The sequence below is a fragment of the Scyliorhinus canicula genome, chromosome 7, assembly GCF_902713615.1.
Source record: "Scyliorhinus canicula chromosome 7, sScyCan1.1, whole genome shotgun sequence".
Classification (NCBI taxonomy): Eukaryota; Metazoa; Chordata; class Chondrichthyes; order Carcharhiniformes; family Scyliorhinidae; genus Scyliorhinus; species Scyliorhinus canicula.
The window spans coordinates 99,183,584-99,203,130 of record NC_052152.1 but is presented as its reverse complement, the minus strand read 5'-3'; the positions used below and the strand labels follow the sequence as shown (position 1 = coordinate 99,203,130).

At 47.7% G+C, this 19,547-nt stretch overlaps 1 protein-coding gene across 2 annotated transcripts in view; it reads right to left on the bottom strand.

The window, feature by feature from the left end:
- Nucleotides 1-291: 291 nt before the first annotated feature.
- The window catches only part of LOC119969217 (BEN domain-containing protein 2-like), a 174,785-nt gene continuing 155,529 nt past the window's right edge, over nt 292-19,547 (bottom strand). For both annotated transcript variants that reach the window (XM_038802528.1, XM_038802529.1), the window contains 2 exons: nt 10,888-11,091; nt 292-640 (listed from right to left, as the gene is read on the bottom strand). In XM_038802528.1, coding sequence (XP_038658456.1) covers nt 456-640; nt 10,888-11,091 — 389 coding nt within the window. In that variant the 3' untranslated portion in view covers nt 292-455. The remainder of the gene's footprint in view (nt 641-10,887; nt 11,092-19,547) is intronic.

Here is a 19,547-nt window from a genome sequence, read left to right as displayed (position 1 = left end):
CAGTCTTCCATATTATTGATATGGAAACATTTGGTATTGGACTCCGTCAAATCACAAACACTTTCATCTGCAAAGAGGCAAGTGACTGCTCAACACTCTGCTTCTACTGCATCAATCTCCATTCCAAATAAGGCCTGTCATCATGTACATGGATGTTTCCACAATTGAAGAAAACATGGGATGAAAATTTCACCATTGCATCGTCCATTAATGCTGCTGACTGAATCTGGAGTGGAAATGTTGTTACTTCCTGTGTATAACACAACCTGTAAACAGTAAATGAAACCACCCTTTTGATAATATTGGGATGCTCCCTTTAATCCTCTTCACATTAAACTCTTCCATATTTTCCTTCCATCACAAAATGGCATACTTGAGATGCTTCAGATGCATATAAATGCTTGAGATGCATATAAGACCACAACACTAGAGCCAGCATATATCGACCTTACACATCATTCCAATTCTGATTGGGTCTTGTATGGCGATGAATAATGTTTAAGGAATGACCTTCCTTGCGGTGTCTTCTTAAGTTCATATCGGAGACAACGGATGACACCATTAATTGCATCAACGCACACTTTCCAGTCTTTACCATCCTCAGTCAGGTCAAAACCTGGGAAGCAATCCGCCAGGAATTCTGTGGAATAATGGAAACCAGTCAGAATGACATTTTAATACAACAGAACAACTGGTTAAAAAATTTCTGAGACTGACTTTTACAGACATCTTAAAGAGATTAAAGGAACATTTAAATTATTTTGTGAAAGGTGTTTTCATTCATTTGTTCTTGGATTGTGGGTGCCACTGACAAAAACTAATTTTGTTGCTCATCCCTGACTGCCCTTGAGAAGGTGGTGGTGAGCTGTTACATTCAGGTGCAGAATAATGCATCGAATTTGGAATGGAGATTGAGACAGTCAAAGTACATTGTTGAGCAGTCACTTACCTCGCTGCACATGAAAGTGAAAATGGCTATGTGTGGTTTGATGGAGCCCATGTGTTGTTAGGGATGTACTTCCAGCATTTTGACTTTGTGATTGTGAAGGAAAGGAGATTATGGACTCGATTCTCCGATTTCCAGACTAAGTGCTAACACCGGGAACAGTGGCGTTTCACACCAGAAACAGCCGCACCGATTCCAGGACCGTTGGGGGGAGCAGCTGCACGGGTAAAGCTCCCGGCTCCCACGCCAAAAACCGCTGGAGAATGGCCGATTCCGTGCCCGAGAATGGTGGCGGCTGGGCCATGCAGCATGGCGCCAGCCGCACGCGGACCTGGCCTGCCAAATAATGACCCCCAGTAACCCCCCCTTGCCAACCCCCACCAGTCCCCCCAGCCCTTGCCCAAGCCCCCTTGGCCAGTGGCATGGCACACCCACCCGACTGTGGTGTCGCTGGACACAGTCTGCAGCCGCTACATGGGGTCGATTTTTAAAAAAAATGGCGTAAGTATTCCGCGCCGTCGGTAACTCAGACTGTCGGGGACGGAGCATCAGGAGAGGGGCTTCCGATGACGTGCCAATGCCTTTCCAACAGCGTACGGCACTCAATGCGATGATGCCATTTCAGAGGGGGTGTTAACTTGAAAACCTGCGCCGCCCCCAATTTAGGAGTCGGAAGGGAGTCTCTGCCTGATAGCCAATTCCGATATCGGTGTCGGGAAACAGAGAATCCCGCCCATGATTTCAAATCAGGATGGTGTGTGACATTTTTTTAAATTTAGAGTACCCAATTCTTTTTTTACCGATTAAGGGGCAATTTAGCGTGGTCAATCCACTTACCCTGCACATCTTTTTGGGTTATGGGGGTGATACCTACTCAGACATGGGGAGAATATATAAACTCTAGACGGACAGTGACCCAGGGTGGGATCAAACCCAGGCCCTCGCTGCAGTGAGGCAGCAGTGCTAACACTGCACCACTGTGCTGCCCAGGATGGTGTGTCAGTTTGAGGGGAATTTGTAGATGGTAACTTAACCATGAGCCTGTTATCTTCTAGGTGGTAAAGGTTGTGTGTTTAAAGCATTGTTGAAGAAGCCTTGGCAAGTTACTGCAGTGCATCTTGTGGATGGCACACACTACAGCATGTGAATATTTAAAGTGATGTGTGAGATGCAAATCTGCTGGGCTGTTTCGTGTGGAGGATGTAAACCTCCTTGAATGTTGCTGAAGCTGTATTTGTCCAGACAAGTGGACAGTATTACATTGCACTGCCTTGCTCTTTGCAGATGGTGGACAGGCAGGAAGTGAGTCAATTGCTACAAATTAGCCAGCAGGGAATTTTAAAGAGCAAGGCGAAGGGGTTTTGGGTACGTACAAGGAGTTTAATCTCTTTAAGAGACATGGGGTTGGGATCCTGACATTAGCCTGTCTGCGTCCCAGTTTTACCCAGGCGGGTTTGCAGGTGAGCATTGGATTCCTTTGGATCTACTGGATAATGAATGAAAGTATTCAAGTAGATAATTAACTGCTGTTCTAACCAAGCGGACCTATTTCCCTGGCCGTCAGCAACTCACCAGTGTCATTGTGACCAGTACATAGTGGGAAGTATTTCTTTGATGAAACTATTAGGCTGAGAAGCCTTTTATCAGTGAAAGTGAGGAGCTGCAGCCATGGCCAGGTGAAAGGCTGCCACTCACAGCATTCCCTCTCAGAGAGTGCTTTCAGTGCCTAATAGGTCATTGCAACTTCTTGAAAATCAATTCACCTGTCTTGCACTTCAATCACCTTCAGTGCACTTACCTGCTGCCAGTCTTCACAACGGCATGGGAACGGCTTATACTGTGCAACCTTGTACTCTGAAAAATACGAAGAGGAGCAGCAACACCGACAGTACCAACTGCAACACCAGTTGCCTTCTCCTCAGCCACAAGTTGCTCCACAGGGCAGAGTGAACGGACACATAGATCTACTCCCATGGAGGTGAAACCCACAGGGTCTACAAGCAGAGATTCAGCTCTCTCAATACGCTCGAGCAGCAGTGCCTTGGTAGGCTCAGGCTCTCACAGCAGGTCCCAGCAACCTTGGACTAGATATAGCACTTGGGGAGAATGGAATCAAAGGCTATGGGGAGAAAGCAGGATTAGGCTATTGAGTTGGATGATCAGCCATGCTCGTGATAAATGGCGGAGTAGGCTCGAAGGGACAAAAGGCTCCTCCTGCTCCTATCTTCCATGTATGTTTCTATGCATGTTATAACTGGACAGGAAGATCCCAGAATGGAACACTGGCTCGAAAGACCATAACCTTTAAAAAAATAAAGCATGGAGGAGGCAGAGTCACAGGTCTGCTAATAGTTTTGACAACAAGAAAAACATATTTATTAAACAAGAAAACTTGGATGACTATATGATAGTCCTTTACTCCCCCATCGCTTTGAAAAAAACTTTTAGTAAGAATTTTTTCCCAATATAACACCTTCACAACTATCTTCATCCAACAAGACAATATTTCAACCTCCCTACATCCCCCACCCCAAAACCCAATCCAAAGAGAACAAAAAGCAATTCCCTCAATCAGCATCTCTCTTCCCCCCCCCCCCCCCCCCCCCCCCCCCCGCCCAACATCTGACCATGACCAGTGCCCTGAAGTAGGAAATAAATGGCTGCCATCTCAGGTAGAACCCTTCGGTCAACCCCCTCAAGGTATACTGGACTTCTTCGGTTCACTTAACCGTGCCACGGCACTGGGCGGGGCCGAAGACTTCCTTCCCAGCAGGAATCACCTTTGGGCTACAAGTGATGCGAAAGCAAGGGCATCTGCCTTCGCCCTCGTCTGCAACTCTGGTAAATCTGAAGCCTCAAAGATAGCCACCAAAGAGCAAGAGTCGAACTCAACCCCAAGAATTTGTGACATGGTGCTGAAGAAGAAGACCGAAAAGCTCATAAGCTTAGAACAAGATCGGAACATGTGCGTATGACGGGCCTAGAACACTGCTCGCACCTATCCTCTACTTCCGAAAAGAACCCACTCATCCGTGCTCTGGCCAGGTGCACTACGAGCCACTTTGAAGTGAATCAGACTGAGCCTAGTGCACAAAGAGGTGGAGTTGACTCTGTACCCCCTGTCCAAACACCTGGCCAATTCCCTCTCCCAATTCCGCCTCTTGACCTCCATCGAGTGGAACCTGTTCCCTTGACACCAGCCGACTATAAATATCCAATGTCTTCCTTTCCCCGACATCAACCATCGAAATAATCCTTTCCATCGAGGGCGAGAGAGCCAAGGGGAAGGAAGAAATCCCCTTGCGTACAAAGTCGCATACCTGATAATATTGGAACAGGAAGCTGATACTGCCCAACCTCTCCCCAAAACCAGCTAACTTCCCATCTATAAACAAATCCCTGAATCGCTCCAGCCCCTCCTTCCTCCCTGTCCCAAACGATGAATCCAGGGCTGCCGGTACAAAACGATGATTTTCACAGATTGGGGCCAACAATGACATAGAACCCATCTTAAAATGCTGTCTAAACTGTCTCCACATTCTCATGGTTGCCACCATCACCAGACTGGAAGTCTATTTTGCTGGGGAGCACAGAAGGGGAGTCATAACCAAGGCCCTCAAACTGGAACCTCTACAGGCACACCTCTCCATCTGCTCCCACACAAACTCTGTCTCCCTATACTACCCCTGAACTGTCTCAATATTCACCACCCAATGTTAAAATAACAGATTGGGCAAAGCCAGTCCCCTCGCCTGCCTATACCTTTGCAAAAACACCCTGAAAATCCGTGGGGTCTTGCCTGCCAAAAGAAAATAAGATATAATTCATCAACCTTCACAAAGAACGATTTAGGAAGAAAAACAAGACACTGAAACAAAAATAAAAACCGTGGGAGGATATTCATCTTTACCAACTGAACCCGACACGTCAAGTTCAGAGGGATGTTTTCCCACTTCTTCAGATCAGCCTTCACCGCGTTGACCAGATCCCCGAAATTTAGTTTATGAAGCGAGGCCAAATTATGGGCCACTCAGATTCCCAGATAACGGAAGCTGGACCTGGCCAGGCAAAAGGGCAATCTCCCCAGATCGGCTCCCCTCCGTAGAAAGTTCACCAGAAAGCATCCGCTTTTGCCCAAGTTCCATTTACACCACGAGAATGAGACAAACATCCCAAAGCAGCTTCATTATCTCCTCTGCACTGGTGAGAGGGTCTGTCCATACAACAACAAATCATCCGCATACAATGACACCCTGTGCTCCCTACCCCCTCTCTCTAACCCCTTCCACTTCATGGATGACCTCAATGCTATGGCCAGAAGCTCAATTGCTGAGGCAAACAATTGCAGGGACAGTGGACACCCCTGCCTCATCAGGTGCAAATACTTTAAACTCAAAGTATTCATATGAACGTTCACAGTGGGGAGCGTATAAGAGCTGGATTCAAGCTCAAGCTATAAAGCTGTATGGGCAGCACGGTAGCATTGTGGATAGCACAATCGCTTCACAGCTCCAGGGTCCCAGGTTCGATTCCAGCTTGGGTCACTGTCTGTGCGGAGTCTGCACATCCTCCCCGTGTGTGCGTGGGTTTCCTCCGGGTGCTCCGGTTTCCTCCCACAGTCCAAAGATGTGCAGGTTAGGTGGATTGGCCGTGATAAATTGCGCTTAGTGTCCAAAATTGCCCTTCGTGTTGGGTGGCGTTACTGTGTTATCGGGATAGGGTGGAGGTGTTAACCTTGGGTAGGGTGCTCTTTCCAGGAGCCGGTGCAGACTCGATGGGCCGAATGGCCTCCTTCTGCACTGTAAATTCTATGTAAATAAACCTAGGCCCAAAGCCAAACTGCCCATGGTTCTCAAACAAATAACTCCACTCCACCCTATCAAACGCCTTTTCTGCATGCAATTAAATAATCACTTCCGATTCAGGGTCTGGATATGGGCGCAAAACATCATTAAGCAGTCTTCGAACACTGGCCGCGCTTAACAAACCCTGTTTGCTCCTCCGATATAACTCCAGGGAGGTAGGGCTCCAGGCGCATAGTCAAGACCTTTGCCAACAACTTCCAGTGGCGGCTATGAGGGAGTATGTCGCACATTTGGTGGCTCCCGTTTCGGTCGGATTTTTGGACCTTCTCCCCTGACTTTTTTGCGCTTTTGAGCGCGGAACTGGAAAGCAATAGTATTCAGGCACAGGACCCATACAGAATTGTATGGACCTAAGAATCACTTCGATTAAACCACAGATACTCCTAATTGGCCATAAGACCACAAGTCATAGGCGCAGATTTAGGCCACTTGGCCCATCGAGTCTGCTCCGGCATTCAATCATGGCTGATATTTTTCTCATCCCCATTCTCCTGCTTTCTCCCCATAACCCCTGATCCCCTTATTAATCAAGAACCTATCTAACTCTGTCTTTTAAAAAAAATATTTTTATTCGGTTATTTGCAAGTTTTTATAATAATAACAATAACAATGCCATGAACATGGTACAATAAGCATTCGCCCCCCCCATCCCAATCTTCACACACCCCAACCTTGAAACAACGATCTGCCCCCCCCCCCCCCACCCATTTGGAATTCTGCTTCTGCTGACAGTTTAATTTTCCCCGAGAAAGTCGACGAACGGCTGCCACCTCCGGGAGAACCCTAACATTGATCCTCTTAAGGCAAACTTTATTTTCTCGAGACTGAGAAACCCAGCCATGTCACTAACCCAGGTCTCTACACTCAGGGGCTTCGAGTCCCTCCACATTAATAAGATCCGTCTCTGGGCTACCAGGGAGGCAAAGGCCAAGACGTCGGCCTCTTTCGCTCCCTGAACTCCCGGCTCTTCCGACACTCCAAAGATCGCTACCTCCGGACTCGGCACCACCCGTGTTTTTAGCACCGTGGACATTGCCTTAGCAAAACCTCGAAGCTTCGGCATGCCCAGAACATGTGGACATGGTTTGCTGGGCTTCCCGCGCACCTCGCACACATGTCCTCTACCCCGAAAAACCTGCTCATCCGGGCCACTGTCATGTGTGCCCAGTGGACTACCTTAAATTGTATCAGGCTAAGCCTGGTGCATGATGAGGAGGTATTAACCCTGCTTAGGGCATCCGCCCACAGACCCGCCTCTATCTCTCCTAGCTCGTCCTCCCACTTGCTCTTAAGCCCCTCCACCGGAGTTTCCTCCGCATCCCAAACGTACCTGGTAAATATGATACCTTCCCCTCTCCCACCCAGGTACTGGAGACCACTCTATCCTGTATCCCCCGTGGCAGCAGCAGCGGAAAGGCCGGCACCTGCCTTCTCAAGAAGTCTCGCACCTGCAAATACCTAAACCCATTCCCTGCTGGCAATTCAAATTTATCCTCCAAGGCTTTCAAGCTGGGGAAGCTCCTGTCTATAACTAGATCCCCCATCCTCCTAATTCCTGCCCTTTGCCATCTCCGGAACCCACCATCCAGCCTACCCGGTACAAGCCGATGATTATAATAAATCGGGGTAAAACCGATGCTCCCTCCACTCTCGTATATCTCCTCCATTGTCCCCAGATTCTCAGAGCCGCCAGCACCATTGGGCTTGTGGAGTATTGGGCCGGCGAGAACGGAACAGGTGCCGTTATCAGTGCTCCCAAACTGGTGTCTTTACATGACGCTGCCTCCATCCGCTCCCATAACGACCCCTCCCCCACTACCCACTTCCTAATCATGGCTATATTAGCCGGCCAGTAGTAATTGCAGAAGTTCGGCAGCGCCAACCTACCCTCCCCTCAACTGCGCTCCAACAACACTTTCTTCACTCACGGGGTTTTACCCACCCACACAAAGCCCAAAATAACCTTATTCACCCACTTGAAAAAGGCCCTTGGGATGAAGGTGGGGAGGCACTGAAAGACAAACAGAAATCTGGGGAGGACCATAATTTTCACACTCTGAACCCTCCCCACCAGTGATAGCGGGAACATGTCCCATCTCTTAAAGTCCCCTTCCATTTGTTCTACCAGCCGGGATAGGTTTAACTTGTGCAGTGCCTCCCATTCCCGGGCCATCTGGATTCCCAGATATCGAAAGCTCTTCCCTACCATTCTAAGCGGCAGCTCTCCCAGTCTCTTCTTCTGTCCTCTTGCCTTTATCGCGAACATCTTGCTTTTCACAATGTTCAATTTATACCCTGAAAAATTACCAAATTCCCCCAGGATTCGCATAACTTCCCCCATCCCCTTCAACGGGTCTGAAATATACAAGAGCAGGTCATCTGCGCAAAGCGAGACCCAGTGCTCCATGGCCGCCTCCCTTTTCTGAGCTGGTGCGCTAACATTTTGCTTGCCTTTTCCCCGTACTCATAAATCGCCCCCCTTGCCTTCCTCAACTGTTCCACTGTTTTCCCTGTGGTCAACAGCCCAAACTCCGCTGCTCCCTCAGTAGCCCTGCGTCTGGGGCCTCCGAGTCTAGAGTATCTCCTCCACTAATCTATCCCTCTCAGCCCGTTCCGCCTTTTCTCTGTGGGCCCGTATCGAGATCAATTCCCCTCTGACCACTGCCTTCAAAGCTTCCCAAACCGTCGCTGCAGAGATCTCCCCCGTATCATTTGTTTCCAGGTAGTTCTGCATGGACTTGTTCACCCGCCCACAGATCGCTTTGTCCGCTAGCAACCCCACATCCAGTCTCCACAGCAGGCGTTGCCCTCTCTCCACACTAACCCATAGATCCGCCCAATATGGGGCATGATCCGACACTGCGATTGCTGAGTACTCAGTATCCACCACCTTCGGTATTAGCACCCTGCTCACAACAAAAAAGTCAATGCGAGAGTATACTTTTGGACATGTGAGAAAAAAGAAAACTCCCTCGCCCTCGGCCATGCAAACCTCAATGGGTCTACTCTCCCCATCTGTTCCATAAATCCCTTCAATTCCTTTGCCACAGCCGGCCTCCTCCCTGTCCTGGATTTTGACCAATTCAATTCCGGATCAATGACTGTGTTGAAGTCCCCTCCCATGATCAGGTTATGTGACTTTAAGTCTGGGATCTTACCTAACACCTACCTTTTTTAAAATAAATTTAGATTACCCAATTATTTTTTCCAATTAAGGGGCAATTTAGCGTGGCCAATCCACCTACTCTGCACATTTTTGGGTTGTGGGGATGAAACCCACGCAGACACGGGGAGAATGTGCAAACTCCACACGGACAGTGACCCAGAGCCGGGATTGAACCTGGGATCTCAGCGCCGTGAGGCAGTTGTGCTAACCACTAGGCCACCGTGCTGCCCTACCTAACACCTACCTAATAAATTCCTCATCATCCCAATTCGGAGCATATATGTTCATGAGTACCCCCTGCACCCCCTCCAGCTATCTATCTCTGTCGTAAAGACACTCTATGATTTGGCCTCCACAGCCTTCTGTGACAAAGAGTTCCACAGATTCACCATCCTCTGACTGAAGAAATGCCTCCCCATCTCTGTTTTAAAGGATCGTCCCTTCAATCTGAGATGGTGTCCTCTGGTTCTAGTTTTTCCTACAAGTGGAAACATCCTCTCCACGTCCGCTCTATCCAGATCTCACAGTACCCTTTAAGTTTCAATAAGGTCCCCCCTCATCCTTCTAAACTTCAATGAGTACAGATCCAGAGTCCACAACCATTCCTCATACGACAAGCTCTTCATTCTTGGGATCATTCTTGTGAACCTCCTCTGGACTGCAGAGGTAATCCTCTCACAGAATCACTTATTTGCCAACAACGACGTCTCCAAAATCCTCGGGGAGCACTGAGCGGGCAATGACCGCACCATGGAATCCACAAAATGCAGAGCGTGATCAGAGATCACTATTGCTGAATACCCCACCCCACCAGCCCCGGCAGCAAGGACCCACCCACCACAAAGACATTGATTCTAGAATATACCTGATGTACCTGAAGAAAGTAAAATCCTTCTCATCCAGGTATAAAAATCTCCATGGGTCTGTTTCATAAAGACCAAAAGTATCTTTTTTTTTTGCCAAAAGTACCTTTGCCGTACAGCCTTCGGCCTCAACTTATTCAGTCAAAGATCTAATGCACAGTTAAAATCCCCTTCCAGCATTAGCTGGTGCGAGTCCAAATCGGTGATCCAAGACTGCAATTTTTAAATAAAAGCTGTGTTATTCCATTTTGGGACATACACATTAACCAACATCACCGGGTTACTGACCAACAACCCATTAACCATTACATACCTCCCATTCGGATGCATCAAAATCTTAGCCGCCAAAAAGCTACCTTCTTATTAATCAAACTCATTTCCCCCCGGGCCCTAATGCCAAATCCTGAATGGAACACTTGCTCCACCCAACCCTTCCATAACCTTATATGATAGCATCGCTGAATCTGCCACCATCGCAGTGTCAACATTGACTAGAAAATAAACTAGACGAGCTCCATAAACATTGTGCCTACTAGTGCAGGTCAAAGGCTGGGTACTCCCTGGTGAATGTCTCACCTCCTGACTTCCCAGAGGCAAAAGTTAGGAGAGTGATGGGACACACTCCATTTGTGAATGGTTGGAGCTGCGACAATACTTAAGAAACTCAACACTATCCAGGAGAAAACGGTTTGCTTGATTGGCAGCCCATCTGCCACTTTATACGTCCACTACATGGGATATGCATAGCTAAGGACAAGACATTTAGCCATTTGACATTGTGGGGATCTTTAGTATATTTTCTAGTTTTATTTCACATGATTCATAGGAAAGTGCATGGCACAATGAAGAAGTTACATTTAATCATTACTTTCTGAAGGTTAATTAGGGATGGACAGTAAATGCTGACCTTGTCAGCAATGCCCACATCCTGCGAATGGAAAAAAATGTGTTGCAAACATTCATTTTATTTAATAAGATCCAATTTAAGCCACCAATTTGAAAGCTAGATTGAGTGCTGGACAGCAGGCTAAGTTGATTATAGCTCACCTCTAACCGCATTTATCTTATTACAGTCAAGGGGAGCTTTTCCTTTCCGAATTGCTCCGTACACATTACTCCTGAGAAGAATGCTGTCTGGGAAGAGGTGTCTGATGAGGAAACGGGCTGCCAATTCAGGTCGTGTTCTCTGCTTGGCAAGGTGGATCACAGACGCTGGTAATTCCACTTTTCGGTCAGTTCTACCAAGGCACTCTGATACAAAAAAGGTAGATTATAGACAGTCAAAATGTGAAAATGAAGAGCACATTGCCAAACTATGAAAGACTGCTCAGTAAAATTCTCCTCACACAATAACGGAGAAAGATCTGAATCGGCCTACATCGCTTTATATAGACTATTCAAGGCTTCCCATTTGCTGCCATTCTAAAATTTAATTAAATGCTTTATGTTCCAGCCAACTCAGCTAGAAGTTTCAGATAAAAACTTATAGGTTTGCAGCAACTCAGACTACTCCTGATGAGGACCAACAATAAAAAACTGATGATAAAAACGTGTAAGTGTGATACCCGCACATAAATGAAACTTTCCCAGCAGCTCCATTATTACGTGTTCCAAACTGTCCCACAATATATCAAGAGCAGTCAGTTGTCAGGTTTAAAAAAAAACTTCACTGTGCTGTAATGTTCTTTAACAGTGATGGGCAATGTAATTACTGAAGTAATCTTCCAGGAAAACTGTGTTTGGGTGTGTGTGTGTGAGTCAGCCAGTATATGTGTGTGTGTGTATATATGGGTCGGTCAGTATGCATCTGTCAGTGTGTGCATGTCTGTCAGTGTGTGCATGTCTGTCAGTGTGTGCATGTCTGTGTGTGAGCGTCTGTATGTCAGTGTGTGTGTGTGTGTGTGTGTGTGGTGTGGTTAATTGATGGCCAGTAGTCCAAATCAGCCCATCCTCCATTTCCCTGGAGTTTCGCTGGTGTACGCTTCAGTAGCTTAGTGCTCCACAACATGGTGTGGTGTTTTAATGAATGTTCACTGACGCATGAAATACAGGATAGAAGTTGATGAAACGTTACTGTCCACAGTCACTGCTGCAGCATCTGGCTGATTTGTCCGAAATGAGATGAGGGAGGTCCTGCTTGTTCATGATGATGTGAAGAGGAACTGTATTTAAAGCAAAACTTCCATAAGACGAGGAGTAATGCAGATCATTCTCCCCAATGGGATTGATGGCAAGAATTAGAAAAGAATGAGTGAAATGGCTCAATATTCCAGGTTGAGGCAGGGTGGACATCACATTTTAAATTAGAAATTTTCCTGCCATCATAAAAATACAGAATTCATATAATTGAATATCAGGCACCAAATCATGACTCTCAGCAATAGGAATTGTCTTATACAAAAATTAACTTTAGGATTCAACATAAACCAAAAACATTTCTTACATTTTCACTGAAAAATAATAAAACTGTGTTGCAATAGCTTACAAAATCTCTTGTACGTGAAAGCAACATGACTTGAAGTGAGTTCAGCATAAGTCCAGCTGTTAAATAAATCACACTGTTGATGGACATTTAGAAAAGAAAATGCAAGCAGTTTACTGAACAGTTGTTTTTAGCTAACACTGCACAGCCAGTTGCTTCACCATTGAGGCCAGTCTTTCAGTTGCCTAGTCCTGGAATTCCTTTCCTAAATCTCTCTGGCTCTCTACCCCTCTTTTTCCTCCTGAACAACCTCTTAAAACCTACCTCAGACCAAGTTATGATCATCTGTCCTAATATCTCCCGATGTAGTTGAGTGTCAAACTTTGTTTAATTATGACCCTGTGAAATGTCTTGGAATGATCTTATACACTGAAGCTGCTAAATAAATGTAAGTCTGCCATTTAAAACTGGTCTAATTAAACATTGGGAAATTTATTTTTTCAGCAATTCTTTCTAAAAGCAGTAGACCATTGGAGACTGTAGGGAGAGGAAGTCTCTTTCCTCTCCCCAATAATTAGTGCCCAGGGAACCCAAGAGTCTTCCCTCCACCTCAAGGCTGGGGGACATTATAACATTTTAACAAACCAGAATTTTGGAAAACTATATGCTCACGTTGGCCTTGCCAGACTGCAGATACTGGCTGAATGCATCTAATCTGTATCCCAGTGTGGTTTCAGAGCTGGAAGATCTACATTTGCCGTGATCTTCTCAGTCCAGATATTTCCTGACCCGAGCCACCTGCCTTGGTAACAAAAATCTACATTTATCAAAACATAGCAAAACAAAGCAAATTATTTGATGTAAATGCCACTGGATGAACAGATAGTAACTATTAGTAGTTCTGACAAAGCAATTGTGTAATATTAATTCTTGGGTAAGAAGAACCTTTTTTGCTTGGCAGTCCCTGCCTTGGTGCTTTGATCGAGATAACCTTGCACTATAGCATGTATTCAGCGGAGCAAATTTCATCGGAGAATCCACAAGGAAGAGGTTATGGGAAGCTGTCAATCAAAATGAATGATGGGTGTGCAAGGCAGCAATAAATGAAAGGGAATTTATTTAATAGGAAAGTAGAAGTTATGAAATGAGAAGGGAGTCTGGTGAGGAACTGTGGCCACCATGAGGTCTGGTTTATCAGAGAAGGTAACATAATAGACGACTCATTATCAATAGGAAGCAGGAAAGCCGGGCAGCATGGTGGCGCAGTGGTTAACACTGCTGCCTCACGGCGCCGAGGTCCCAGTTTCAATCCGGCCCCTGGTCACTGTCTGTGTGAATTTGCACATTCTCCCCGTTTTGCGTGGGTTTCGGCCCCACAACCCAAAGATGTGCAGGGTAGGTGGACTGGTCACGCCAAATTGGCCCTTAATTGGAAAAATGAATTGGGTACTCCAAATTTTTTTTAAAAGTTTGACCTCAGTAAGCCCCTCACCTCGTTATAGAGCTAGGTTGGGGAGGGCACAGCAGAGCATGACAATGTGGGGGACCCGACCTGTCAAGGCAATACATCTCATCTTCAACTGGCTAAGGCACCACTCGCTGACAGCTCGTGTTGCATTGTGAGCCTCATTGTATTTGGCCTCTGCTGTGGTCTATGGCGTCTGCATTGGTGTTATCAGCCATGACCTGAGGGGATACCCTTTGTCCCCAAGGATCTATCACTGTAACCTGGAGTGTCCCTCGGAGGTTCTAGGGATCTGCGACTGGCCGAGGATGTAGCTGTCATGCACACTCCCTGGAAAACATGCACCCATGTGCATGAAGCTCATCTGGTGGCCACACACTATCTGCATATTGAGGGAGTGGAACCCCTTCCCGTTGCTGAAGGACTCCATGATGCCACGGGGCACGGAGAGCAACATGGGTGCAGTTGATCATTCCCTGCCCCTGTGGCAGAACAGCTGTGTCCAGAAAGCCCATAGCCCTCCTATCCTGCTGAGCCTGTTTGAGGTTAAAATGTATGTATCCAGAGCCCTAGCACAAAGTGCATCATGGATGTGTGGGTGGATGCCTGTGATATTCCACAGAAGTCCCCGTGGAGCACTGGAAGGACCGTATTGCATTAAGGTTCAGGGCTGCCATGGTCTTTACCACCACAAATGTTCTCTACTGCCACTTGGCACCGAGTCTGCAAGGATTTGTCTCCCATGTGAGGTGTGGTCTTCAACGGCACATGTTGCCGGACAGCTCCATGAAGGTCATACAAGTCCTGTAGACCCTTGGTCTCCTTCTGAGCCATTGTGCCCCCTGCACGGCTGGTGCGATCTCCGGCCGCTGACCCTGCTTTGCGGCCCCCATGCCTCGTTCTGCAGGGTTTTCCCTCGGTGCTGCCGCACATTGCTGCTGGAGTCTGTGCTCCTCCAGCGCAGTGATTAGTCAGATGGCCAGCTCCATTGGCTCCTTGCTGATATCGATTGGAAGCCTGCGAGGCATGTGAGGCAGAGGCTACTTGGTGTTGCAACTGCAGACCATCATCACATCCGCTGGCCCACTGGCCTTCCAGACCTTGAAGCAGCCAGTCCCAAAACATTGCCGGCTTCAACCGCCCATTTACAGTTCAAGTGCCCTGCCTTCTCCAGAACAGTACTGGCTTTGGCCAGTGACCCGGATCTCGGCCAAGTGTGGCAGCGCTGGACACGGTCCGCAGGCTTCAGGAACTCGGCCCATCGGATGCGGAGCATTGCGGGTGACCCGGCTGATGGCACTCTGACGAGGTTGCAACTGCACACGGCGCATATCCCAATGATGCCGATTTGGAGGGGGCGGAGAATCGCAAACCGGCCCCTGCCCTGATTTCGCCGTCGGGAGCCATTCTCCGCCCGATCACCGTTATCAATTTCGGCGGCAGGCTATGGAGTATCCCGCCCAAAGCTTATTCCAACATAAGGAAATGAATCTAAATAACATCAAGCTGAAGGATCAGCTAGCTACCAAGAAACATTTGTATCGCGGTCAGAAACGATTAATCCTGAGATTCCTTCTCCCAATACACAGATGTACTGTCAGAAGCTGGCATCAGAACTAATTGCCTAAGCTCCCACCCCGCTATTGACCCCTTGCATGAACTCAATTGAGTTCATACCATGGATTTGCTCCAAAGCACTTACTGTTTAGTGTATTTACCTGGCTCAGTCTTCAAATAGTGAATTGAATGCAGGCCTATGCTGAGAAATGTGGAAAGCATAAAGATGTCACACATGACTGCATATCCTCTGATACATGTCCAGCAACTTTCGCTTTATGGGAAGAAGGCAGGTTTACAAACTTCAAGTGATTTTTGGCCTTGGATCTATTGGCTACTTCCATTGCTGATCCAGGATTTTTTGAGTTGCCCAAGCCTTTGAAGTGTGTGCACTTTTTACCTTTAGCTGCATTGTGGCAGAAGAATTTATGCAACTCATAGGTGAGAAACTGGCAGAATTTTTAAAGAACAAGTTTTTGATTTTGACAGAAACTCAAATGAAACTTGCTGACAATGCAATCTTTTTAATCATGTGGCTAGCGCAGCACAAGCTGAACTAGAACACACTGATAGAGACAGAGCTAACAACTGATAACATCGCTGCATAACATTCTGCAGAAGGTACAAGTGTTCCTAACTATAGAGGCAGTCTAAGAACTTCCTTACAAGAGAGGATTATAATAAATTTACAAAACTATTCACTGATAGACTAAGGCAATTCAATGTGAAGGAAGAATTCAGTTGTTCTGAGGGAGGCTGGATTTAATGGTTATATATCCTGCCTTGCTTTAACCCTTCCCTATCTGTAATCTCCTCCCAGTCCAGTAACCACCCATTCCCATTTTCAAACTCGCTGGGCAGATCCTTACAGTCCCAGCTGGCAGATTTGCAGGTTGGGGGATGGAAACGTAAAACTCTCCAGATGCTTTTCTGTCGGCCTCTTGCCCACTCCTAAACTATCTGAGATTTATGTTGGGCACATGAGGCCTATGGCCATCTGCCCACGTGACAACTCTAACTCACATTTAGGCCCTTACATGGCCAATTATTGGCCTCAATTTTGAGGCTGATGGGAGGTGTCCAGGGGTATGTGTTTGTGTTGGGGGGGGGGGGGGGGGGTTGGGGGGAGGTAGTCCGGCAGATTACCTTGCTTGAGATAAGCATCCTCCTTCTACAGCGGATGCTCCCTCCCCCAGGCGCTTCCCTCTGATCGTTCTATCAAGATCTCACTCTCCTCAGGCCTCACCTCCCACTGTGAGGCCCCACGCTTGATGGTCCTGGACTTTGGGACTCAGAATCTGGGGACTGCTTGTAGTCCCAGTCCTCGTCAATGCTGCCACTGGTGCTTCTGGGACTACTGAGCTGCCGGCCACTCAGTTTGGCCAGTGCTCGGAGGTGGGACTTTCACCTGAGTGAGGGGCAGCCATCCTGACTCCAGCCAAGTAATCCTCCTCGGAGTGCTAAATGATTGTGGTGCCGCTGTGATCGGTGGGGATGTAATCCATGATGATTTTTCAGGTTGCAGGGCTCAAAGCTCTGCAATCTGAAACATCCTTCCCCCTGTTCTTCTGCCTCATCATGTCCATCATCTCCCTTCAGATCCTCCTTAAAATTCACCTCTGGAAGGTCACATAATGTGAGCGCAGGAGCAGCTGCGTTTTTACGAGCTCCACTCTGCTCATCTTCAATCCGTCTTTGCAGCCTGGTGCACATTTCATAATTGTCTTTTCTTGAGTTACATGGCTTGTGCTATGTCCCAGGAAGTGTTTGGTCGGGTGGGCTTGGGTGACCCTGCTTGCACTGGCTCAGTTACTGTTGAGCGGGCTTTTGACTTGACGGTGCTGTGTGCATCAGATGATGGCCGCCAACGGAGATGTTTGGTCTGAAAATCTCGGCTCTGTTCAAAGAGTTGCGGAGTGCTTTTATGGACGTGATGGAGGTGCACGCAGAGGTTCTCATACTTGAGAGCACTTTCTCTGGTGAGGGCTGGCCTCCATGTTGTCGAGATCTTGCTATATGACTTGTCGTCCATCCTGACATATTTGGGGAGGCGGACCGGGCAGGGTGTAGCCCTGGGCCTGGTCCCTGCCATGTTTCGGTAATTTTGATCTGGAGACTGGGTGCATGAAACTTGATGGAGCACAACATACCTTGTCTTCGAGGCCAGGGGTTAGTCTGGCCCACCGATCACTGCTTCTGTATTGTCCCAACCTTGATGCTTGTCACGAGAAGTGGGGGTGACCGAGCCTGTCGAGTCATACCCCCCAACGAGGGCCTAGGCTGCGGACCGCCTGGTTGTTGGTGAGATGGCATGATGGAAGAAACATAAAAGCAGATTACTGCAGATTCTGGAATCTGAAACAAAAACAGAAAATGCTGGACAATTTCAGCAGGTCTGACAGCATCTGTGGACAGAGAATGGAGTCATCCGGGCTCGAAACGTTAGCTCCGTTCTCTCTCCACAGATGCTGTCAGACCTGCTGATGATGGAAGTAAGGGTGTCTCGTGCTTCGATTGTTGAAATCCATCAGAAATCCTGAGGAGTGCTCGTTGATCCTGCTTTATCCTTTGCTTTTGTGCGACCGAGAGGGTTTTGCTTTCGAATTGAATTTAGGAATCCGTATTTTTACCCTTCGATGGCCCAGGCAGACTTCTTATTATCCTGGGGAGGACTAGATTCCTTCTGACTCTTCCTTTAGGCTTAGTTTGTATTTTCTCTTTGTTTGGGTCTCTCTCTTTAGCATCTCTGGGACTATTAAAATGTCATGTTTACTGTTGGGGCAGGCTGGTGGGTTCTCTATTTGTGACTGATTATTGGGGAAGAGGGCGGCCTTGGGTATCCTTTGTACATTGGTGGTTGCCGTGAGTTGGTTTGGGTGTCCCCTCCTTGTGGGTTTATTTTTTCTTCCTTCATCTGGGTGAGCATTGGGCTAGTTCTTATCCTGGTCTGCCCCGATGGAGCGGGTGGGGGTCTCTGTGTGTCGGGTACGAAGGAGCCAGTCCCACCTCTCAGGATACCCAGTTGATGGGTGTCTTGACGGCTTTTCCTCTCCCGGGCTGGGGTCCTCCTTGGCTGCAACTGCAACAATTATCCTTTATAAGTGGGAGTGATACATTCCTCTGGCTGGGACTGGGATGTGCAGCATCGGCGGGGTGTAGCTTTGGGGTTATGTACAAAGTCTTGGGGATATAGGTTCCTGTGTTTTGGATGGTGCCTTAGCTGGCATCCTGTTGTCCATGAGGATCAGGGTTGTTACTTTCTGGGAGTGCCTGTGGGGGGTGTCAGGAGAGGATGGCTTTGATCACCAGGGGTGGGGCTGAGCACAGTATTTCATAGATATCCTTTTTCTTCTGTTGACTGAGTGTCTGGCTCTTCTCCTCATTGATGTGTGTCAGGTGGTTGCCTGAAACGTTTGATGTTTGGGCTCGATCCTGATCCCTCGATGTCCGGAGGATTAGTTCTGACGGTTCTTGTTCTTCATTCCTTCTTTTTCTCCTTTTCTTTCTTCCTTGAGCTACATGAATATGAGTTTAGTGCTGGCGTACGGTAAGTTGGATTGGTAATGGGGTCCTGGCTGCTGGGGAGTGAGTCTGCTCTGGGTATTCCTTCAGCGGCAGTGGTCGCCTTGTGTTGGTTGTGCGTTCTTCCCTGGGGGGGGTCTTGTCTCTTTCGGATGGGCATGGTACTGGCTTTTTCCTGGGTGGGCCCGGTTGGTGTGGTAGATTTCCTGATGGTACCGGGGAGGTGAGAGTCGGCTCATTTCCTTTTTGTTGATGGATACTTCACGTGCACAGCGGTGACTCGGAGCCTGGACTGGGTCCTGAGCACTTGCTATCAGGTGGGTAGTTTTGGTAGTTCTAGTCTTTTCCTTCTTCATCTATGGGAGACCTTGGGTTTGAGAATAAGTTGGGTTTATTGCTGCCAGTCCTCTCTTTACAATTATATGAATGTTGATGGTTCTCTCTGGGCCTGGATTGGGATTAGGTCGCGCTGTGGGTATGTATGTAATTTCCCGATTGAATTGGGGTTTTCATGTATTTTCTTTTGGGTTTTTTTTGTCGGGTTGGGCATGATGAATCCGCTCTTGGCTTCTGCATGGATGCAGTTAGGTCTGATGTCAGAAACGGATGGCTGTGATGTATCGTTGCTGCCTGTGGGGCAGCTGGGGCCAAGTGGCATATGCCTGATCTTGCTCCCAACTTCTTATAATGGTTGTAGCCCTGTGCAGCGTGGGAGCGTGGCACAGTTTTAGCATGTCTTTA